This window comes from Ursus americanus, chromosome 12 (genome assembly GCF_024610735.1).
Source record: "Ursus americanus isolate L20-20 chromosome 12, mUrsAme1.1.p, whole genome shotgun sequence".
NCBI classification, from domain to species: Eukaryota; Metazoa; Chordata; class Mammalia; order Carnivora; family Ursidae; genus Ursus; species Ursus americanus.
In genome coordinates this window covers 70,639,771-70,660,988 of record NC_142138.1, presented here as the reverse complement: position 1 = coordinate 70,660,988, position 21,218 = coordinate 70,639,771, and the positions used below count along the sequence as shown (strand labels likewise).

General features: G+C 40.6%; 1 protein-coding gene across 4 annotated transcripts in view; it reads right to left on the bottom strand.

Annotated features, from left to right (window-relative positions):
* The window catches only part of GABPB2 (GA binding protein transcription factor subunit beta 2), a 31,709-nt gene that overhangs the window by 5,158 nt on the left and 5,333 nt on the right, over positions 1 to 21,218 (bottom strand). Inside the window, exons 3-8 of one of the 4 annotated variants that reach the window (XM_045790579.2) lie at positions 19,858 to 20,025; positions 19,123 to 19,317; positions 15,665 to 15,803; positions 9,303 to 9,419; positions 6,918 to 7,103; positions 100 to 227 (exon numbers count right to left, since the gene is read on the bottom strand). In XM_045790579.2, the coding sequence (XP_045646535.2) occupies positions 100 to 227; positions 6,918 to 7,103; positions 9,303 to 9,419; positions 15,665 to 15,803; positions 19,123 to 19,317; positions 19,858 to 20,025 (933 nt within the window). The remainder of the gene's footprint in view (positions 1 to 99; positions 228 to 6,917; positions 7,104 to 9,302; positions 9,420 to 15,664; positions 15,804 to 19,122; positions 19,318 to 19,857; positions 20,026 to 21,218) is intronic. The other 3 variants (XM_087866269.1, XM_045790580.2, XM_087866270.1) reach the window with 3 other exon arrangements.

Sequence of the window (21,218 nt, the reverse complement as noted above, 5' to 3'; positions counted from 1 at the left end):
CAGAGAGTAGACAAAAACATAAGGAAGGGTTCAGGCCTTAAAAGTTTTGGCTTTTGATTCTTTCCTTTCTCTTTTCTCTACTACTGCTAAAAACATTACCTTGCTCTCCTCCACACTGTTTGTCAGCTCTTCTATTCTTGGTTTCTTAGTCAGAGGCAACTTCTCTGCTTCTTCCTCTTCTTCAATTACAGTTTCCTCTGCAACCTGACCAGCAGGTACAGTTAGAACTACAAGCCAAAGGACACCAATTGGAGGTGATGAATACATAGTAAAACAAAGAGGTTTTGCCTGCTTTATTATTTTTTTTAATATTTTATTTTTATGTGACCTCTACACGCAATGTGGCGCTCGAACTTACAACCCCAAGATCAAGAATCACAAGCTCTACCGGCTGAGCCAGGCAGGCACCCCTGCTTGCTTTAAATTAGAAAATAAACTGAAATATATTAGCTGAAATTTTATTATTCATATCTCTTTGGATTTTATAATCAACAGGTAAAGCATGGCCCTACAGAGAGAAACAGAAAAGATTAGAGTATCAGATTTGGAAGCCAGGGGGCGCCTGGGTGGCACAGCGGTTGAGCGTCTGCCTTCGGCTCAGGGCGTGATCCTGGCGTTATGGGATTGAGCCCCACATCAGGCTCCTCCACTGGGAGCCTGCTTCTTCCTCTCCCACTCCCCCTGCTGTGGTCCCTCTCTCGCTGGCTGTCTCTATCTCTGTCGAATAAATAAATAAAATCTTTAAAAAAAAAAAAAGATTTGGAAGCCAGGCAGTTAACAGTCAGATCTGAGGCTTTTATATAAAGATATTTAACTTGGGGGGCCCTTGGGTGGCTTAGTCAGTTAAGCGTCTGCCTTCGGCTCAGGTCATGATGCCAGGGTCCTGCGATGAAGCCGATATCGGGCTCTCTGCTCAGCAGGGAGTTTGCTTCTCCCTCTCCCTCTGCTGCTCCCCCTGCTTGTGCTTTCTCCCCCTCTCTCTCAAATAAATAAAATCTTAAAAAAGAAAGAAAGAAAGAAAGAAAGAAAGAAAGAAAGAAAGAAAGAAAGAAAGAAAGAAAGAAAGATGATGTCTAACTAACTTTAGGGGCACCTGGGTAGCTCAGTTGTTTAAATGTCCAACTCTTGATTTCAGCTCAAGTCATGATCTCAGGGTCGTGAGATCCAGAACTGCATCGGGCTCCATGCTAAGTGTGGAGGTTGCTTAAGTTTCTCTCTCTCCCTCTGCCTAGCTTGCGCACACGCTCTCTCTTTCTCTAAAATAAAGAAGTCTAACACTAGGTTAAAAGCTATGGCCAGGGGCGCCTGGGTAGCGCAGTCGTTAAGCGTCTGCCTTTGGCTCAGGGCGTGATCCTGGCGTTCCGGGATCGAGTCCCACATCGGGCTCCTCCGCTGGGAGCCTGCTTCTTCCTCTCCCACTCCCCTGCTGTGTTTCTTCTCTCGCTGGCTGTCTCTCTGTCACATAAATAAAATCTTAAAAAAAAAAAAAAAAGCTATGGCCAATAAGCTTACAATTCCTTGGGAGTAACTTGTTTAATGAAGGCTGATGTCTTTACGTAAGATTTTTGAGAAACTTCACAAGAAAGCAGTTTGCCATTCACTATAGCCAATTTAATTATTTCTCTTTTGTAGATAAATGAGAAAAGGGTCAACAAACACATCAATGCACTGCACATCTATCAGAATGGCTAAAATTTAAAAAAATAGTGATAACACCAGATGCTGACATGGATGTGGCAAAACTGGATTATTCATTAATTGCCAGTGGGAATGTAAAATGGTACAGTCACTCTAGGAAATAGTTTGTGCGTTGCCAAACTATTTACAAAACTAGACATGTTTACAAAACTAAACATGTACTTAGCATGCAACCCAGCAATTGCACCTTGGGGTACTTATCCCAGGGAACTGAAAATTTAGGTTCCCATAAAACATGTACACTACTGGTCATAACAGCTTTATTCATAGATAGCCAAAACCAGAAACAACTTAAATGTCCTTCAATGAATGGTTCAACTGTGGTCATCCATACCATGGATATTACTCAGCAATAAAAAGGACTGAACTATTGATACAAACAACAACTTGGATAGACTTTTTAAAAAGATTTTATTTACTTATTTGAGAGAGAAAGAGAGCACAAGCAGGGGGAGCAGCAGGCAGAGGGAGAAGCAGGCTCCCCGCTGAGCAGGAAGCCAGATGTGAGACTCGATCCCAGGACCCTGGGATCATGACGCGAGCTGAAGTCAGATGCCTAAATGACTGAGCCACCCAGGCACCCAACTTGGATAGATTTTAAGGGAATTATGCTGAGAGAAGAAAAGCCAGTCCCAAAAGGTTCCATATTACATGATTCCATTTAGATAATATAACACATGACTGAAGTAAACTGGTAGAAAACAAATGAGTTAGTGGTTGCCAGGGGTTACGAATGGGTTGGGAAGGGAGGTAGCTGTGGATATAAAGGTGGCACAAGAGATCCTTGTGATGAAATTGTCCTCTCTTTTTTTTAGAGAGAGAGTGATCGAGAGAGCGCATGAGCACGTGCAAGCAGGGGCTAGGCAGGGAGGCAGTGTGCCAAAGAAGAGGGAGAGAATCCCAAGCAGACTCCACACTCTGCAGAGCCCATATGGGGCTGGATCTCACCATCCTATCTCACCATCCTAAGATCATAACTTGAGCTGAATCCAAGAGTTGGGTACTTAACCAACTGAGCCATCCAGGCGCCCTGGAACTGCTCTCTGTCTTGACTGTGGTGGTGTGCACACCAATCTACACTTGTATTACGCTGCACAGAACTAAGTGCATACACAAATACATGAATGCATATAAAACGGGAAAAATCTCACTAAGGTTGGTGAATTGTATCAATGTCAATTTCCTACCTGTGATATTGTATTACTGCAAAATGTTACCAATGGGAGAAACTAGGTGATAGGTACACTGGATCTCTCTGTATTATTTCTCAGAACTGTACACACTGGGGCACCTGGGTGGCTCAGTCACTTAAAATCTGACTCTTGATCTCAGCTCAGGTCTTGATCTCAGGTAGTGAGCTCGAGCCCCGCACTGGGCTCCAGGCTGGACGCGGAGCCTACTTAAAAAAATACACATATCTACAATGATCACAAAATAAAAAAGTTAAAAAATTCTATTTAGGTTTTAGGGCACATTATGATTTTTGTTTAAAACAGAAAATTTACTTAGTTATTTGGTTTGGTTGATTTAAAAATTAGCTTACATTCTTTGGGTACTCATCAATAGATGCCAAGAGAAAACAGCTGAGATATCTGCTAAGTGGAAAGGCAGTTTAGCTGGGATTTTAAAACTTCCTGCAGATAATTCACAAAATCTCAGCTTTCCTTCTTTGTGCCTGGTTAAATTCATTTGTAAAAAGTAGTATAGTTCATCCAGGCAAAACCTCAAATATTTTTCCCCTCAAACAACTCCATTCTCATTTATTTAACTCCATTATTAGCAGAGTTTCTCACCTAGCCAATGAAGCCCCTAAACTTTAAACCATGTTCACAAAAACATCCATAGTATATTTCCAAATAAAACTAATAAGAATTTGTGATACCAAAACTTGGATTATATAGGGGTTTTTTATTATTTATTTATTTTTTTTTATAATTTTTATTTTGTTATATTAGTCACCATACAGTACATCCCCAGTTTTGATGCAATGTTCCATGATATATAGGGTTTTTTTTTTTTAATAAAGATTTTATTTATTTATTTGACAGAGACAGCCAGTGAGAGAGGGAACACAAGCAGGGGGAGTGGGAGAGGAAGAAGCAGGTTCCCAGCAGAGGAGCCCGATGTGGGGCTCGATCCCAGAACACCGGGATCACGCCCTGAGCCGAAGGCAGACGCTTAACGACTGCGCCACCCAGGCGCCCCTATAGGGTTGTTTTTTTTTAAAGATTTTATTTATTTACTTGAGAGAGAGAGAGAGAGAGAGAGAGAGAGACAGCACATAAGAGCATGAGCAGGGGGAGGGGCAGAGGGAGAAGCAGACTCCCCGCTGAACAGGGAGGCTGACACGGGGCTCCATCCCAGGACCCCAGGATCATGACCTGAGCCGAAGGCAGAGGCTTAACCGACTGAGCCACCCAGGTGCCCCAGTTATATAGGTTTAATGCCTACTTTTTCTTTCTATGCTACAAAGATCCACCAATTTATTTTATTTATTTATTTATTTTTAAAGATTTTATTTATTTATTCGACAGATATAGAGACAGCCAGCGAGAGAGAGAACACAAGCAGGGGGAGTGGGAGAGGAAGAAGCAGGCTCCTAGCGGAGGAGCCTGATGTGGGGCTCGATCCCATAACGCCGGGATCACACCCTGAGCCGAAGGCAGACGTTTAACCGCTGTGCCACCCAGGCGCCCCTAGATCCACCAATTTAAATAGTTTGAAAATTATAAAATCCCCATCATTATTTGGGCAAAGTCAGAATTTTGGTGACTCAAATGCAATGAACCAACCCTCCTCTTTCAAACTCCAATTTTTTTTCTTTAGACAAAGAGAGAGAGAATGCAAAGTGCAGGGGGGAGGGCAGAGGGAGAGGGAGAGAGAGAAACTTAAGCAGGCTCCGTGCCCAGCGTGGAGCCCAAGGTGGGGCTCAATCTCACCAACCTACGATCATGACCTGAGCCCAAATCAAGAGTCAGACATTTTACCAACTGAGCCACCTAGGGGGCCCCAAACTCCAATATTTTTAAGGAATGAAGCTGTAATGATTAGTTTCCCTTAAAAAAATTACTGATGTATTTCCTGAATAAGTAATACGTCACAAGGTTCAAAAATGAAAAGTTATGGGGCGCCTGGGTGGCTCAGTTGGTTGAGTGTCTGCCTTCAGCTTGGATCGTGATCTTACGGTCCCGGAATAAAGCCCCCAGTCAGGCTCCCTGCTCAGAGGGGGGTCTGCTTCTCCCTCTCCCTCTGCCTCCTCCCCCTACTTGTGCGCTCTCTCTCTCCCTCTCTCAAATAAATAAATAAAATCTTTAAAAATATATTAAAAGTTAAAAGGCATATGTAGTGAAAAGTCTCCCATTCATCCCCAGCTACCCAGGTAGGTACCTTCTCAGGAGGCAACCAATGTTTTGGTTTTTATTTAAAGATTTTATTTATTTACTTGACATAGAGAGAGGGAGGGAGAGAGAGAGAGCACAAGCAAAGGGAGCAGGAAGGGAGAAAGAGGCTTCCCACTGAGTAGGGAGCCTGATGTGGGACTCGATCTCAGGACCTGGGGATCATGACCTAAGCTGAAGGCAGACGCTTAGCTGACTGAGCCACCTAGGCGCCCCCACACTTTTTAAAAGATTTTATTTATTTATTTAACAGAGAGAGAGAGAGAGCGCGCGCACAAGCAAGGAGGCAACGAACGTTATCAATGTTATTCTTGAATGTTCCTTCAGAGATGGTTTAAGTCTATGAATATACTAGCAAATATACATCTATTTCCCCCTTTTTAAAAAACACACGTGGAGCATATTGTACACACTGTTCTTACTCTTCCCACTTCACACTACGGTTTGGGGATGACATCACGCTAGCATATAGGGCATCTCCTCATTGTTCTCAACAGCTGCAGAGTATCCCAGGGTATGGGTGGACCATAATTTCTTATCTAGTTCCCTACTAACACATACTTAGATTCTTTTTATTTTTCGATTTTTATTGGAGTATAGTTGATCCACAATGTTACGTTAGTTTCAGGTGTACAACACAGTGACTCAACTTCTCTATACATCATGTTATGTTCACCACAAGTATAGCTACCATCTACTTAGATTCCTTTTAATCTTGGATGATTACAAACAATGCTGTAATGAATAACTTAGTATATATTTCATTTCTGTGTGTGTGAATATAAATTCTTAGAAAAGAACTTTTTAGCCAAAAGGTATGTGTATCTTTACTACTGACAGATATTGGGAGCGGCTGGATGGCTCGGTCAGTTAAGCATCTGTCTTTGGCTCAGGGTCATGTACTCAGGGTCCTGGGACTGAGCCCCATGTTGGGCTCCCTGCTCACTGGGGAGTCTGCTTCTCTTTCTGCCACTCCTCCCTGCTTGAGAGCGCATGTGCACACGCTCTCGCTCTCTCATTAACAAAATCTTTTTTTTTTTTTTAAGATTTTTATTTATGTATTTGACAGAGAGAGAGACAGCCAGCGAGAGAGGGAACACAAGCAGGGGGAGTGGGAGAGGAAGAAGCAGGCTCCCAGTGGGGCAGGGAGCCCGATGCGGGGCTCAATCCCAGGACCCTGGGATCAGGCCCTGAGCCGAAGACAGACGCTTAACGACTGAGCCACCCGGGTGCCCCTCTCAAAATTAAATCTTTAAAAACAATCTGATAGATATTACAATCAGTTCTTCAGAGGATATATTAATTTACACTCTCAGCAGTGATTTTTTTTTTTAGATTTTATTTTTAAATATTCTCTACACCCAACGTGGCGCTGGAACTTACAACGCTGAGATCAAGAATCACATGCTCTACTGACTGAGCCGGTCAGTGATTTCTGAGTGCCTATTTCCCCACACCTTTAACAACACAGTGTTATAATGGTATCTCAGTGCGGAACTGACTTGCATTTCTCTTGCTATGTACGAAGCAGGTTGAACATATTCCCATATTTTTAAGACCCCACAATGTTTTCTGTGAACTACTGATTCGTACTATTTCACTCTTTTTTCTACCAGACTATTGGCTTTTACTTGCAAATTGTATGTATATCGGGGAAATTAGGCTTTGCCAGCCTAGTTTCCGTCTTTTTTTTTTCTTGGAGCCAATCTGGCATCCGGCATTCTTTTAGTCCCGCTACTTACTATAATGCCTCATTTTTAGAGGAATGTGGAATGTCTAAAATATCTTTTCATAAACACTTGTCTGAATGGAATAACTCACCTTGCTGTCCATCTTGCATAGTTACAAGAAATGGCTGGCCAATGCTTCCAGTAGGGATTGCAGTTTGGATATTACCCAGAGGGACTCCATCAGTCACTATGGTGATGACCCTTTGGCCTCCGCTCCCCACCACTTGCTGGATTGATGAGTCAACAGAATTTCCCTCTATGATTTCCTCTGAATTAGCTAGAGATGACAAAAATGAATTTAAAATTTCAGTTTTCTAAAAAATAAGAGTATAACAATTTCAGCCACCTTGAAATTGATTATATCAGGGATAGAAAAACTTGAAAAATTAAGTTAGATTTAAGTTTCTAAAGCAAGCTCTAGTGAACAATGCTAAGTCGGAGGAGAAAAGAGATAGTGAGTGCAACAGAACAGTATTTTTTAAAATGTCTTCGCTGAGATGTTAATAGCTTTCACGAAGGATGGGTTCTACGCACAAACACACTTTCAAAATGCCAGTTTATATATGCTTAATTTTTTGGTTTGTTTTGTAAGAAGCATCAGAAACCCCAACAGGCTAATGAGCTCTGTGATTCTCCAACAGGGCATAAGATATGCTGAGTTTCCCCAGTATATTTGATCTTGGAATTCTTTTTTCAAGAAGCATTTTGAAAGTCTAAATAAATCTATGGAACTTAGAAAAAATAATTACAGAGCTATTTCTAGAAGAAAATGGAGGTATTTAATAGTGAATTAACAAAATAACATGTCAAGTAGTCACAGCATTGATGAAGTCTGACAGACACAACGGCAGGTGGCTTCTCCCATCTGACAAGCAATAATACTAACAGCAGCTAACACTGACTACTCACAGTGTAGCAGGTACGCTTCTAAGAACTTTATATATATTATGTTGAATCAAAATTTTCAGTTTGGTAATCAAAAAGGGGGGGAGGGGGCACCTGGCTGGCTCAGTTGGAAGAGCATGTGACTCTTGATCTTGAGGTCATGATTTGAGTCCCACATTGGGTGTACTTAAATAAATAAAACTTAAAAAAAAAAAAAAGATTTTCAGTTTGGTTAGTCAATATCCCCAGTAATTATTAGGGAAAAGAGTTCTTACTATTCCACTACAGAAATTCTCCATCTAAAGAGTCACAGGTAGAACTTTGTACTAAGTGGGGTATGGCCTCTCCACATGAGACACGTTCAGGTGGTTTAATGGAAATAGAGCATTCACACCTCTTAAAAACAAAGAACAGTTAAATGTTATAGCTGAAAAGACCTCGAGAGATAATCTGATCCAACCATCCAACCTCAGCCAGAGGTGAGGAGACGAGACCTGGAGAAGTTAAGTAATTTATCCAAAATCAAAAAGCAAATCAAAATAACTCAAAGCACGAGTTTAATACGTTGCTTCTCCCTCCGCCACGCTGCTCACTCATACATGTCTGAATAGAGATCTTTATGATTGCCGCCAGTCGGAGAAACAGAATTAGAGGAATGTTCTCACCACCCAGATGTCAATGGCAGAAAGAAGTAAGAACAATCTGCTTTCATTTAGGATGGAGCAGACTGTCAGAAGGTTCCAGAAAGATTCCTAGATGACTATTTAGCCCTACCTATGACTATCTGCCCCTACTTATATGAGGCCCTAAGCCTTCTCCCCACAGGCTACCAGGTCTGGCTAAGTGACCTGAACCTTTTTTGTTCTGCATATCAGAAGGCCACTATACAGCATATATCTGCCCAACTCCATTGGAAATGCCAAAATATCATGTCCAGTGAAAATAAAAGCAAGCCACCCTGAAGTACACAGAATATGACAATGAGAGACGTAGCAGTCCTATGTATTCTGATGCTTTAAATACAACATATCTAAGCTGCTATTTTGAATCATTCTATGATAGCATCAGTCAAAACATAACACAGAGTATTTCCCAAATAATCTGCTAATAGAAGACTAAACATTTCAATCTGAAGCAACTGGAGTCAGGGCAAACAAACTTGAAACTGTAAAAATACAAAGAAATAACTGAGTCATTCTCTAATATTATTCAGCCATCTGATTATATTGCTTAGTGATTTTTCTTTTTGATGCTCAATAACTCTACATTCCTCTTTCCTAGATGTCTCTAATTAACCATAATTCTTTAATATTTCATGCAAATTAAATCTGCTGGAAATGTAAAAACAAAAGAAGAGGGGCGCCTGCGTGGCGCAGTCGTTAAGCGTCTGCCTTCGGCTCAGGGCGTGATACCGGCGTTCCGGGATGGAGCCCCACATCAGGCTCCTCCGCTGGAAGCCTGCTTCTTCCTCTCCCACTCCCCCTGCTTGTGTTCCCTCTCTCGCTGGCTGTCTCTGTCAAATAAATAAATAAATAAAATCTTAAAAAAAGAAAAGAAATGGTGATTCACCCAGCAGATATCCCTTACCTACCTGCAGGTCTGTGGGAGTTGGACAGGGGGGCTGATGCCTCAGCAAGAGCTGCAAGGGTGGCCAGCACTGAGGTGGTGGAATTTGACAAGGGTGGTGCTGAGGAGGCATAGGGGTCACCTATTTTGGTAAAAAAGGCAAATGAGGTCTGGTGGAGAGAATAAATGGAGATTAACTGAAAATGGCTTTTATTAAATCAAAACCTCAGCTTTTCATTCTAATGTCCTTTCTCTTGCTCTCTAATACAAACTGGTATAAACCAATGATCATGGTGTTAAGGTTTAGAAAGGTTTTCCTTCAAAGTGGATTAAGGTAATGTGCTTAGTATAGGGCCACTGCATTCCCCACATTTGCTCATTTTTTCGGCACTGACAGCCCTGAGCATTAGGAGCCAACAGACCGAGAGTGCCGCCTACTCCCTAGGCTGGCTGTACAGAGCTCTCCCTGGCAGCAGGCGGTAAGCACACAAAGCATGCTTTACCCTAAACTACGTGGTGCTGATGGAGAAGGCCCCACGGGCTTTACTTAACCATACTGCGTCTATCCATCAGCCAGACAGGTGAGAAGACTTGGAATGGCCTCTAATGCAAGGACGGTTAAAAACCGGACATTTCATTTCTTGAACGTCAAAGAGTAGTACAACTGATTCGTGCTAAAAAAAACAATTACCTACTTGAGTTTTGTCATGATGTGCTTTTTAAAAAAACTTTGTTTATAACCTTTTCTTCTTGTATCTGTGTGTTCTTACAGCTAAGTTCCAGGAAGAAAGTGCATTAGATCTGGCAACAGGCGTGCCTAAGTTTATGAACCAAAAGTATTAGTTAACAGTTTTGCATAAATCTAGCTTTTATAAAATGAATTGCATTTCCCTATGTCTTTCATTATAATTTCAAGGATACTTCTGTGCCACTTTTGAATTTATTGTCTCTCAGCTCCAAATCCACCCTTCTTTGCCTTGCCTTGTCATACTGAAGCTGGACCCTATCAATATTTCTTTTTTAAAATTTTTTAAAAAACTTTATTTGACAGAGAGAGAGAGCACAAGCAGGGGGAGCAGCAGAGGAAGAGGGAGAAGCAGGCTCTGTGCCAAGCACAGAGCCCGATGCGGGACTCGATCCCAGGACCCTGGGATCATGACCTAAGCTGAAGGCAGACGCTTAACCGACTGAGCCACCCAGGCGTCCCCCTATCAATATTTCTTGACAGTTAGCATGAAATTAAGTTTTGTCATACAGAAGTATGGCTTTTGTCATACAGAAGTAGTGGCTGTTCCCTCTGTTGGTTATTCCTGTATTCTTTAGAGTTCTCCTCACCTCTTAGTATTAGTAATCCACTATTACTAATAATTTTTAATAAATTGTACATGTAAGTTTAGGTATTTTAGAAATTATACATATTATATATTATAATAAAATTATACAAATCACCATGTAGTTCTGTCTCCTGACTGGACTCTGATTGATACACTTACCTTCTTTTTAAATGTACTTTCAATTTTTTTTTAAGATTCTATTTTTTAAAAACATTTTTTATTATATTATGTTAGTCACCATAATATAATATAATAAGATTCTATTTTTTTAAGTAAGCTCTACACCCAATATGGGGCTCAAACTCACAACCCGAATATGGAGTCCCACGCTCCACTGACTGAGTCAGCCAGGTATCCCTCTTGATTTTTTTTTTTTTAAAGATTTACTTATTTGAGAGAAAGAGAGTGCGCGTGCCTGTGAGGGGCAGAGGGAGAGAGAATCTCTAGCAGATTCCACACTGAGCACAAGTCCGATGTGGGGCTCGATCCCACAGTCCATGAGCCAAAACTAGGAACTGGATGTTTAACCGGCTGAGCCGCCCAAGTGCCCCTTAATTTTTTTTAAGATTTTATTTTTAAGGTTTTTATATTTTAGATATATTTTCAACGTTATATTTTAATCTCTGCACCCAACGTGGGGCTCAAACTTACAACCCCAAGATCAAGAGGCGCATGCTCCACTGACTAAGCCAGCTAGGTGCCCCAATGTACTCTCAATTTTTGTTTTTCCACTAACTATGCTTAAAGATTCTTTCCAGCCTTCTGTCTATCAAAAGCCAGTTATCTGTAACGTACTTAAAAATACTTAGGGAAATTCCTTTTTAACACTCCTTATAATAAATCCATTCACAAAGAATCCTTTTCTGATATGATTAATGTAGGTAATTTAACTGGTTCATAAATTTAAATTTCAAAAAGTAGATTACTTGTATACTACTTCTAATAGCTACAAACTATCTTCTTTGAAGTTTATTATTATTATTTTTAGTAATCTCTACACCCAGTGTAGGGCGTGACCTCACAAGCCTGAGATCAAGAGCTGCACGCTCTACTGTCTGAGCCAGCCAGGGGCCCCAGCTGCAAATGATCTTAATCAAAGCTTCTGGATGACGATGGTGGCAGTGGGGGGTCATAGTGGAGACAGTGAGGATAACTCCGTTTTATTCTAATTCTCTCATAAAATACTCAGAACCAAACAGTGTGAGTGGAACACAGTTCCTGACCTCCAGAAAGGAAACTATGTCTATTCAATGACTTCATGCAGAGAAAGATCCAGCTATAGCCTATTCCCGAATGTTCCTACTAAATTCATGCTTTTCCCATTACTTAGCTTATCATGCCAAACACTGACATAAGAACTCACAAATAAACAAGGAACAAGCAATTTTTAGATATATTTTTATATATATACCTTGAGGAGGTTGGAATATATGTGACAATAGCAATCTAAAAACAAGGTTATTATTTTAACACAGTTAAAACACACGCACACACACACACACACACACACACCAGGGCTGTTATAATTAAAGTTCAAGTAGGGCCAAACACCACATAGGTCACTCAACTAACGTAGAAGAGCTGGGTAAAACTGCTTCTTGAGAAAGCACTGTATACTTTTTAGCACATGATGATACCAAGCAAAGGGTGTCCTCCCTTCGATTCATACATAATGATTCACCCAACTTCCCCTTAACAGCAAAATGAAAAAAGAACATTTGTGAAAAATTGGGTTTAATATTCTGACGTACACAGTTGAAACTGAAAAGAGAGGATACAAATTACCTCTTCAGACTTATCCCGGCGAATTTTAGGAAAATTAGGTACTTTACTGTTAAACAATATTAATCACTTCCTTCTCCTCAATATAAGAACCAATACCAAATAAAGTAAAATGCACATGGATGCTGTTGTTTTATTACCGGGGCACCTGGGTGCCTCAGTCAGTTCAGCATCGGCCTTTGGCTTGGGTCATGATCCCAGGGTCCTGGGATCCCAGGGAGCCTGCTTCGCCCTCTCCCACTGCCTGCCGCTCTGCCTACTTGTGACCTCGCTCTACCTCTGTCAAATAAATAGATAAAAATCTTTGTTAAAAAAAATGGCATCATCAGGGATGACTCTTACTACCTATTTAGACTGTGGCTTAAGCTCTTCATACCAGTATTTAGGGGAGTGTGCTATGGTAGGCTAGGCCATCTCAGCGAGTTGGTGAAAAACTAAGTAACTTGCCCAGGTCACACAGGTAGTAAATGTCAGAGTTCGGAGTAGAACTCAATTCACTAGATTCCGCAAAGCCTGTACTCTTTATGAACCAATACAAAACTATTTATATTTGACTTTGGAGTGCATCTTATGATCCTACAGAAGTAAGAAATTCATGTCCGTAACTCTTTTTTGCCCTGATTAATGTTTAATTTAGTCTGCCTTTCTGAACCGCTGCACTTTGATGGTAGCAGTAATGATGAGCGATATCTTTAGTCACAAATGGAAAATTGAAAGCAAACTTTATAATATGAATTTTATTATCAAAAATATCTTTCAAAATGATAATCCTAGGATACTTTCAGTTAATTTTTAAATATATTACTGAATGGGGTGCTTCGGTGGCTCAGTCAGTTGGGCGTCTGCCTTCGGGTCAGGTCATGATCCCAGGGGCCTGGAACAGAGGCCTGCATTGGGCCCCCTGCTCAGCGGGGAGCCTGCTTCTCTCTCTCCCTCTGCCATTCCCCCTCCTGATGCTCTCTGGCTCTATCTCTCTGTCAAATAAATAAATAAAATCTTAAAAAATTTTTTTTTTTAAGTATTACTGGATGATGAGGGAAAAGAGGGAGGTGGTTCAAGCGGTTATGTGTCCAACTCTTGATTTTGGCTCAGGTCATGATCTCAGGGTGGTGAGATCAAGCCCCACTTTCAGCTCTGCACTCGGTATGGAGCCTGCTTGGGATTCTCTCCCTCTCCCTCTGCCCCTCCTCTCCCCCCACTGCACACACACACGCACATATTCTCTCTCTAAAAAAAAAAAAAGTTATTGGGTAATGGGAAAAAAGCAGCCAGCCACCCACCATTCAGGAAAAGAAAATCCTTTAACCCAGTTGAATAATACAACCTGAATTTGTCTCATAACTTTTCTCCTTTCTTTTTCTTTATTTTTAAAAGAGATTTTATTTATTTATTTATTTGACAGAGAAAGCACGAGAGGGGGGAGGGTCAGAGGGAGAAGCAGACTCCCTGCTGAGCAGGGAGCCTGATGTGGGACTGGATCCCAGGACCCCAGGATCATGACCTGAGCCAAAGGCAGTCGCTTAACCAACTGAACCACCCAGGTGCCCCACTGTTCTCCTTTCTTTTATCTTCATTGATTATCTTCCCTGAAGGGGAAGAGGTAGGTAGAATGGTTTCATGGGTAAGACGACACTGGAGAGATCAGCTCTATCATGTGATGGTTTAGCAATCTTAATTTGTAGTTGGCAATTCACGGAAGAGAGAACAATAGGCTTGCCAAAAGCAACATGACAAACATGATATAGGCCCATGGGAACCAAGGCTAAGAAGCTGTATATAAATATCTTCAACTTTGCTTATCATTTCAAATCAGGGTCTGAAGAATTCAATAGTTAGATTACCAACTCTAGCTCCTTTTATGTTTGTGAACATATACCTTTACTGGCTTCTAAAGACTTTTGGGGAGGTGCCTGGGTGGCTCAACTGTTAAGCATCTGCCTTCAGCTCCCGTCATGATCCCGGGGTCCTGGGAAGCCTGCTTCTCCCTCTCACACTCCCCTTGCTTGTGTTCCCTCTCTCACTGTCTCTCTCTGTCAAATAAATAAATAAAATCTTAAAAAAAAAAAAAAAGACTTTTGGATTATAAAGGCACTTGTTCTAATCACTGTGGCCTGAACCACAACAAATCCAAAAGTCTATGAATGTTCTGATTACGTATATATGTATATTTAACCTAAATTTTTTGAATTATCAAGCTGAAAGCAAAGCACAGTGATTTTTGAATGATAGTTGATGGTCTACAAAATGAAGGTCACTAGCGCCCCCTGGAGGGCATAACAGAATAAACTTTCATTGAGGAGTTAATTTTCATTTACTACTAGCTATTATTGAAGTCCTGCTGTAAAATGGAAATACAAAGCCTCATAACCTCATAAAGCAGGTATTATTATATCTCAACTTTGTAGATGAGTAATGAAGTTTAGAGAAGTAAGAGTTTTACCAAGGTCAAGCATGTAGTCAATTAATAAATCAGTATCTGAATGTAGCACTGGAAGTAATTCAGTATGTATATTGTATACATTCTTTCTATTTAACCACACTGCTCCTCAGTAATAACACCTCATTCAAGATCTTTCTTTGATATTATACAAACTTAACTAGGAATACAGTGTCTTATTTTTAAGTGAAAGAAACAGAAAAAGAAACCGAGTCAGTTGGAAAATTTATTTAAACAAGGACACAAATTCCCTCGTTGTAAAACAAATAATTTATAAAGAAATGTGGAAAATAGTTCAATTTGCTCCTTTTTAGATACATTTTTTTAAAAAAACCATACAGATCTCACTCAAAATGTGCTTTTCTCTGCTATTCTGTTTTTACTTATGTTCCCAAGAACAAATCAAAGCTCTTATACTTTAGTCAAATAATCACATGCACCTCTTTTATGTCAGCACTCCAACACCCATTTACATTTATTCTGGTTTATTTGTCGCTGTTTTAGACTATGAACATTTAACTATTTTCCTTAATGGTACCATATTGAAGCACCCTTATTTTTTCATTTTGTGGTCACATATAACCCTTCCACAGACTAATCTGTAAAATATTTTACTTTTACTGCAGTAAGCACTCGTGTAATCCCTGTTGGTGATCTCCCCTTCCCCCAGGAAGAATAAACGCATTGGCTTTAAAATCTATTATAAACCTTCTATTTGGAGAATATTTTAATAAATGAGTGGGTATCAGACAGGGTATCCATTCATCTCACAGGGAAAGCTGGGGTCCTGTTCATTTTAAGTCTAAAATAAATGCCACGCTATCAGATTATTACCTGAGGTTGTTCTGGTGTTGGCTGGAGAAACAAGGCTAGCGAGGCTGACAACTTCCCCAGATGTGAAGATGAATGGGGCAGCCACAGTCACGGGGTTGGCTCTCTCGGGATTAGCGTTCACCTGATTCTGCATCGCTTCCTACAAAACAAGGCAGGATATTTCAGAGTCAGAACTTGTTAGCCTTAGTTATGCAGTTACTGAACAGCCACCTCCACCCAAATGCTCTGTCGAGCAGAACTAGCTGTGGCACACAGTGTCCCAGGGAGCTCAGAGTTCTCAGTGAGACTGTTTTTCTTTTTTGTTTTGTTTGTTTGTTTTCCAGACCAGGGCAACAAAGATGTTAGATTGCTTTCCCAAGTTTATTTCTAATTTAAAGAAAAAAAGTATTATCATTTGCAAAAAAAGTGTATTATTTGCGAAAACTTCTAGACAATTCACTTAACCTGTCTGGAACTTGTTTTTTCTTATTTGGAAAATGGGGGGGGGTGGCCTAAGAAGTAATTTCCAGCATGAACATTCTATGACCAATTATATACAGGCCAATGTGCCAGCAGGAGATCCCTGCAGCAAATCTACAGAGAACAACAGTCTCCAGAGTTTTGTCCAACTACTTGTTCCATTTTGCCATTGGAGAAATTCCTACGAGAATACATAACAAGCAAATAAATGAGTGCCAGATTTTGAAGTCTAGTTCCATATGCTGCACTTTTGCTTCCAGGGATATCTGTACAATTTAGGTGTAAAGATGCTTATCTTTATTTTATTTTCTAACTCTCAGAAGCAGTTTTCTACAAACATGACATCTACTTACGAAGTCCAATTACAAAAGAGCTCTAAATAAGGAATTGAAAGCTAAAGAGAACAACCAGTTTATAGCGAACCATCAACGCAGAAAAAAGGAATAAACAAACATTTTCAGGGGAAAATGCAGCAGAAATGGCTACCTATTTTTTACATATAATTATTCCTCTGACTAAGACCTTCAGTTGAAACAGATGATCCATTTTCTGGTTACTGTTAAATTCTTCTTGAGTCTGCCTCTTCTATCCTCCGCTATTATTTCCTTAATCAAGCCTCACTGGCTCTTGCCCGGCCTAGTGAGAGTCACCATATGGTTATTTAGCATTAAGTGTCTTTTCTCTCCAGTCTGCCTACCACAGTCCAAACAATCATCTTAATAAATAAATAAATAAATAAATAAATAAATAAATAAATAAAGGGGGGGCACCTGGCTGGCTCAGTTGGTAGAGCATGCGTCTCTTAATCTCAAGGTCATGAGTTCAAGTCCCATGTTGGGCATGAAGTCTACTTAAAAAAAAAAAAAAAGCATCTCAATCTTCTATTTAAAAGCTTCTATTGGACCCCCATTGCCCACCAAACAGTCCAAACTCCTCTGCACACCATGTAACACCCCTACATCCAAAACTCAGCCTAACCCTTAAGCCTTAGCTCCTCCCACTCCCAAACTCCACTTCCCTTGCTCAATCTCTAGTCACAGAACTTTTTCCTGAAGATTCCATATCCTTTCACACCTCTATGTCACTGATTTACTCTTTTTCTAGCCTAGAATATCATTTTCTTACTTCTCTGCTTACTTCTTCCAAACTCAGTTCAAATTCTACATATACTTATTTTTTTAAGTAATCTCTAGGGTAACCTAGGTGGCTCAGTCGGTTGGGCCTCTGCCCTTGGCTCAGGTCACAATACCAGGGGCCTGGGATCGAGCCCTGCATCAGCTTCTCCCTCTCCCTGCCGCTCCATGACCAAGAGTTGCATGCTCCGAGGCGCCTGTGTGGCTCAGTCGTTAAGCGTCTGCCTTCGGCTCAGGGCCTGATCCCCGAGTCCTGGGATCAAGCCCCGCATCGGGCTCCCTACTCTGCTGGGAGCCTGCTTCTTCCTCTCCCCCTCCCCCTGCTTGTGTTCCCTCTTTCGCTGGCTGTCTCTCTCTTTGTCAAATAAATAAATAGAATCTTAAAAAAAAAAAAAAAAAAAAGAGTTGCCTGCTCCTCTGACAGCCAGCCAGGCGCTCCTCTACATATACTTCAATCTTTTGTTTTAAGCATCATTCATCTGTGCTCCTATAACACTTGATAAGTATCAAATTTATCAATGTAGTATTGTAATGCTTCATTTCTTGTCTTTACCTTCATCACACCGTAAATACTCTAAGGGCAGTGCCATGTCCTATTAATCTTTGTATCCCTCATCCTGTTATTCCCTGATGTACAAGTGCTGGCTTAAGAAACTAATGGGTGAAATCATCATAGCTACTTTTTAACTCTGAGATGGCTTCCTTATCACTCAATATGCATTAGAGCTATGTACTGCCTCATATCAGTTGATGTACATTCAGAAAACATAAAGGGGGGGCGCCTGGGTGGCTCAGTCGTTAAGCATCTGCCTTCGGCTCAGGGCGTGATCCCAGAATTCTGGGACCGAGCCCCACATCGGGCTCCTCCGCTGGCAGCCTGCTTCTTCCTCTCCCACTCCCCCTGCTTGTGTTCCCTCTCTCACTGGCTGTCTCTCTCTCTCTCTGTCAAAAATAAATAAAATATTAAAAAAAAAAAAAAGAAAACATAAAGGGGCTTTTAAAAAAAAAGTTTATTATTTTAAGCAACCTCTACACCCAATGTGAGGTTTGAACCCATGACCCGAGATGAAGAACTGCACGCCCTACCAACTGACCCAGTCAGGCATCCCAAAGAGGCTTTTAATATTGTCCCAAGTCAAGCTCAATTAGAAAGGGAAATTTTCAGGGCATCTGGGTAGCTCAGTCAATTGTCAGACTCCTGACTTCAGCTCAGGTCATGATCTCAGGATTGTGGGATTGAGCCGTACTTGCTGTCCCTTTCCTTCCCCCTCTGCCCCTCCCCACCATGCTCTCTATCCAATCACCATGAATAATTCAGGGCTATTTATAGAATGCTATTTTTTTCTTCTTTTCTTTCTTTCTTTCTTTCTTTCTTTCTTTCTTTCTTTCTTTCTTTCTTTCTTTCTTTCTTTCTTTTTCTTTCTTTCTTTCTTTCTTTCTTTCTCTTTCTTTCTTTCTTTCTTTCTTTCTCTCTCTCTCTCTCTCTCTCTCTCTCTCTTTCTTTCTTTCTTTCTTTCTTTCTTTTCTTTCTTTCACAGAGAGAGAGACACACACAAGCAGGTGGAGTAGCAAAAGGAGAGGGAGAAAGCAGGCTCCCTGCCAAGCAGGGAGCCCGATTCGAGGCTTGATTCCTAGGAGCCTGGGATCATGACCTGAGCCGAAGGCAGACGCCCGACCATCTGAGTCACCCAGGTGCCCCTAGAATGCTATTTTTTAAAAGATACCAATGATACTGAGTCACAAGATTGAGACATATTAGAAGTACTACCTTGATAAACAGAGAAAATTCAATTTTGATTCAGCTCCTATAAAAAAAATTCTTAAATTCAATTAAAATATATTCTGGGGATATAAAAAGAACCAGACCTGAAGGATGACCAGAATCTCAGCATTCTTTTTCTCCAGGGCTATGTCAAAGGCAGATTTATCAAACTTGCTGAAAGCATGGACATCAGCTCCATATTTGATAAGTAGCTCTACAACATCTCGATGGTGGTGTTCTGTAGCCCAGTGTAAAGCTGTCATCTTCAGCATGTCCTTGGCATTCACATCTGCACCGTTCTGTCACAGAACAGTATTTTTTTCAAACAGACACTGGTTATGGTAGCACAGGTGCAAGATCCCATCAGCCAAATAAAGAGAATTTCCATGGAGATTATACATATTCAAAGTTAGATCACATAGAAATATCAAAGGGAAAAACATTCTTCAAATTCTCCTGAATGATGATAGACATAATGTCTTCAATGAATGGGTCTTCTAAGGACAACTGGGAAATTATAACAGATGGGAAAGGAAGGAGGAAAGAACAGATTTTTGTTGCATTTATTAACGGAGAGCTGAGTGCCTACAAGAATAGGCTTAAGGACAGAAAACACCTGCAGAAAGGGAATGAAGAAAAATCAATAAAATCTGCTTAGCCTGTAAAAGATTAGAAAACAAAGTCCTCATAGCCATGATGTCTCTTGAAAGAGACATAAGTCCATGCTATGAACTGTCCTAAACTTAATCTTTCCCAGCCTAGTTTCCTACCACCCTTAGTTTAAGTAAGAAAACAGGGAGGTGGGTGTCTTTTTTACAATACAGATCTGTCACTATTACCCTAACAAGCAGTTCCACGATGTGCGCATGTCCGTCAGCTGCAGCCATGTGCAAAGGGGTCCTGTCCACTTTGGTCCGGGCATCCCTGCTAACACCTGCTCGAAGGAGCACTTCTGCTGTGGAATAATGACCATACTGGGCTGCAAGATGGAGGGGTGATGTTCCAAGCTGTGGAAAAATAATATTCATTGAATATCAACTGTGTGCAGAGTCCTAAATCATTACTGGAGAGACACAAATGAACAAGAGGTTCAGTCTATGGTTCCTGTCCTTGGAGTGAGAATCTGGTTGTGCAACAGGAGTAAAGAATATTAATTAAGAAAGTAATATTCTAACAGGCAAATAAATATACCACCAATTAAATAAGTGCTAAGTATAATAGGAAAAATTCTCTAAAGGACATGATGTTAAAGCTTAGAGGAAGGTAAAAAAAAATGGACAAACAAGAACATTCTGCATTGGGGTAATGGAAAGGGATTCAAAATAATTCTTAGGAAAAGGGCAGAGACTAGAAATTTACTGAGATTTGGTGTGCAAATTTAACTGGCTGGAATAGAAGTCTGTTGCCACAGTAAAGCAAAGCAAAACGACTGATGAGATGACGAGGCTATAAAATTTATCAATGACGTGTCAATAGCAATAAGCAGCCTGTATCATCTTAAAGTAAATCCGGTAAGAGTTATCTATCTTTGGCCACTTTGGCCAGAGATCTGTTCCTTTCTTTGTGTTAGGTCCTTTATGTTAAGCCTATGCTGTTTATTCTTTGCATTTCATATATGTTCAGCCTCTCTGCCTGACTGAATTTAATTCACATTGCTCTTTTCAGGTCTATTAATAGAAATGCTAATCTCATAGGTTTCCTTTTCTTCCTTTTTGTGAAGTGCTAAGTACCTGCTGGCCTCTAAAGTTATGAATTAATCACCCCAGGATAGAGGACATTGGCTCATTGAATTGTTAAAATTAGGCAATGCTGGCGCGCCTGGCTGGCTCAGTCAGTACAGCATGTGACTCTTGATCTTGGGGTTGTGAGTTTGAGCCCCACACCAGGTGTAGAGATTATTTAAAAATAAAATCTTTGAAAAAAAGAAGAAAGAAATTGGTAATGGCACACATTGGGAATAATTAAAAGACCTTACCCAGTCTGTGGTGTAGATTACTTAAAAAAATAAAAATAATTAAATTGGGCAATGCTTATAAAATCTATCTCTTCAAGCTGGCTGCCTAGGCTCCTGAAATTATACCTTCGTCTTAATGCTTTTTAACAGTGGTAAAAAGGAATCGAAATGCCTAGACTATTTCGGATTAACCTTTAGAGAAAAGGAACCAAGTAATTTATTAGTTTAGAAATGCACTCTTATTAT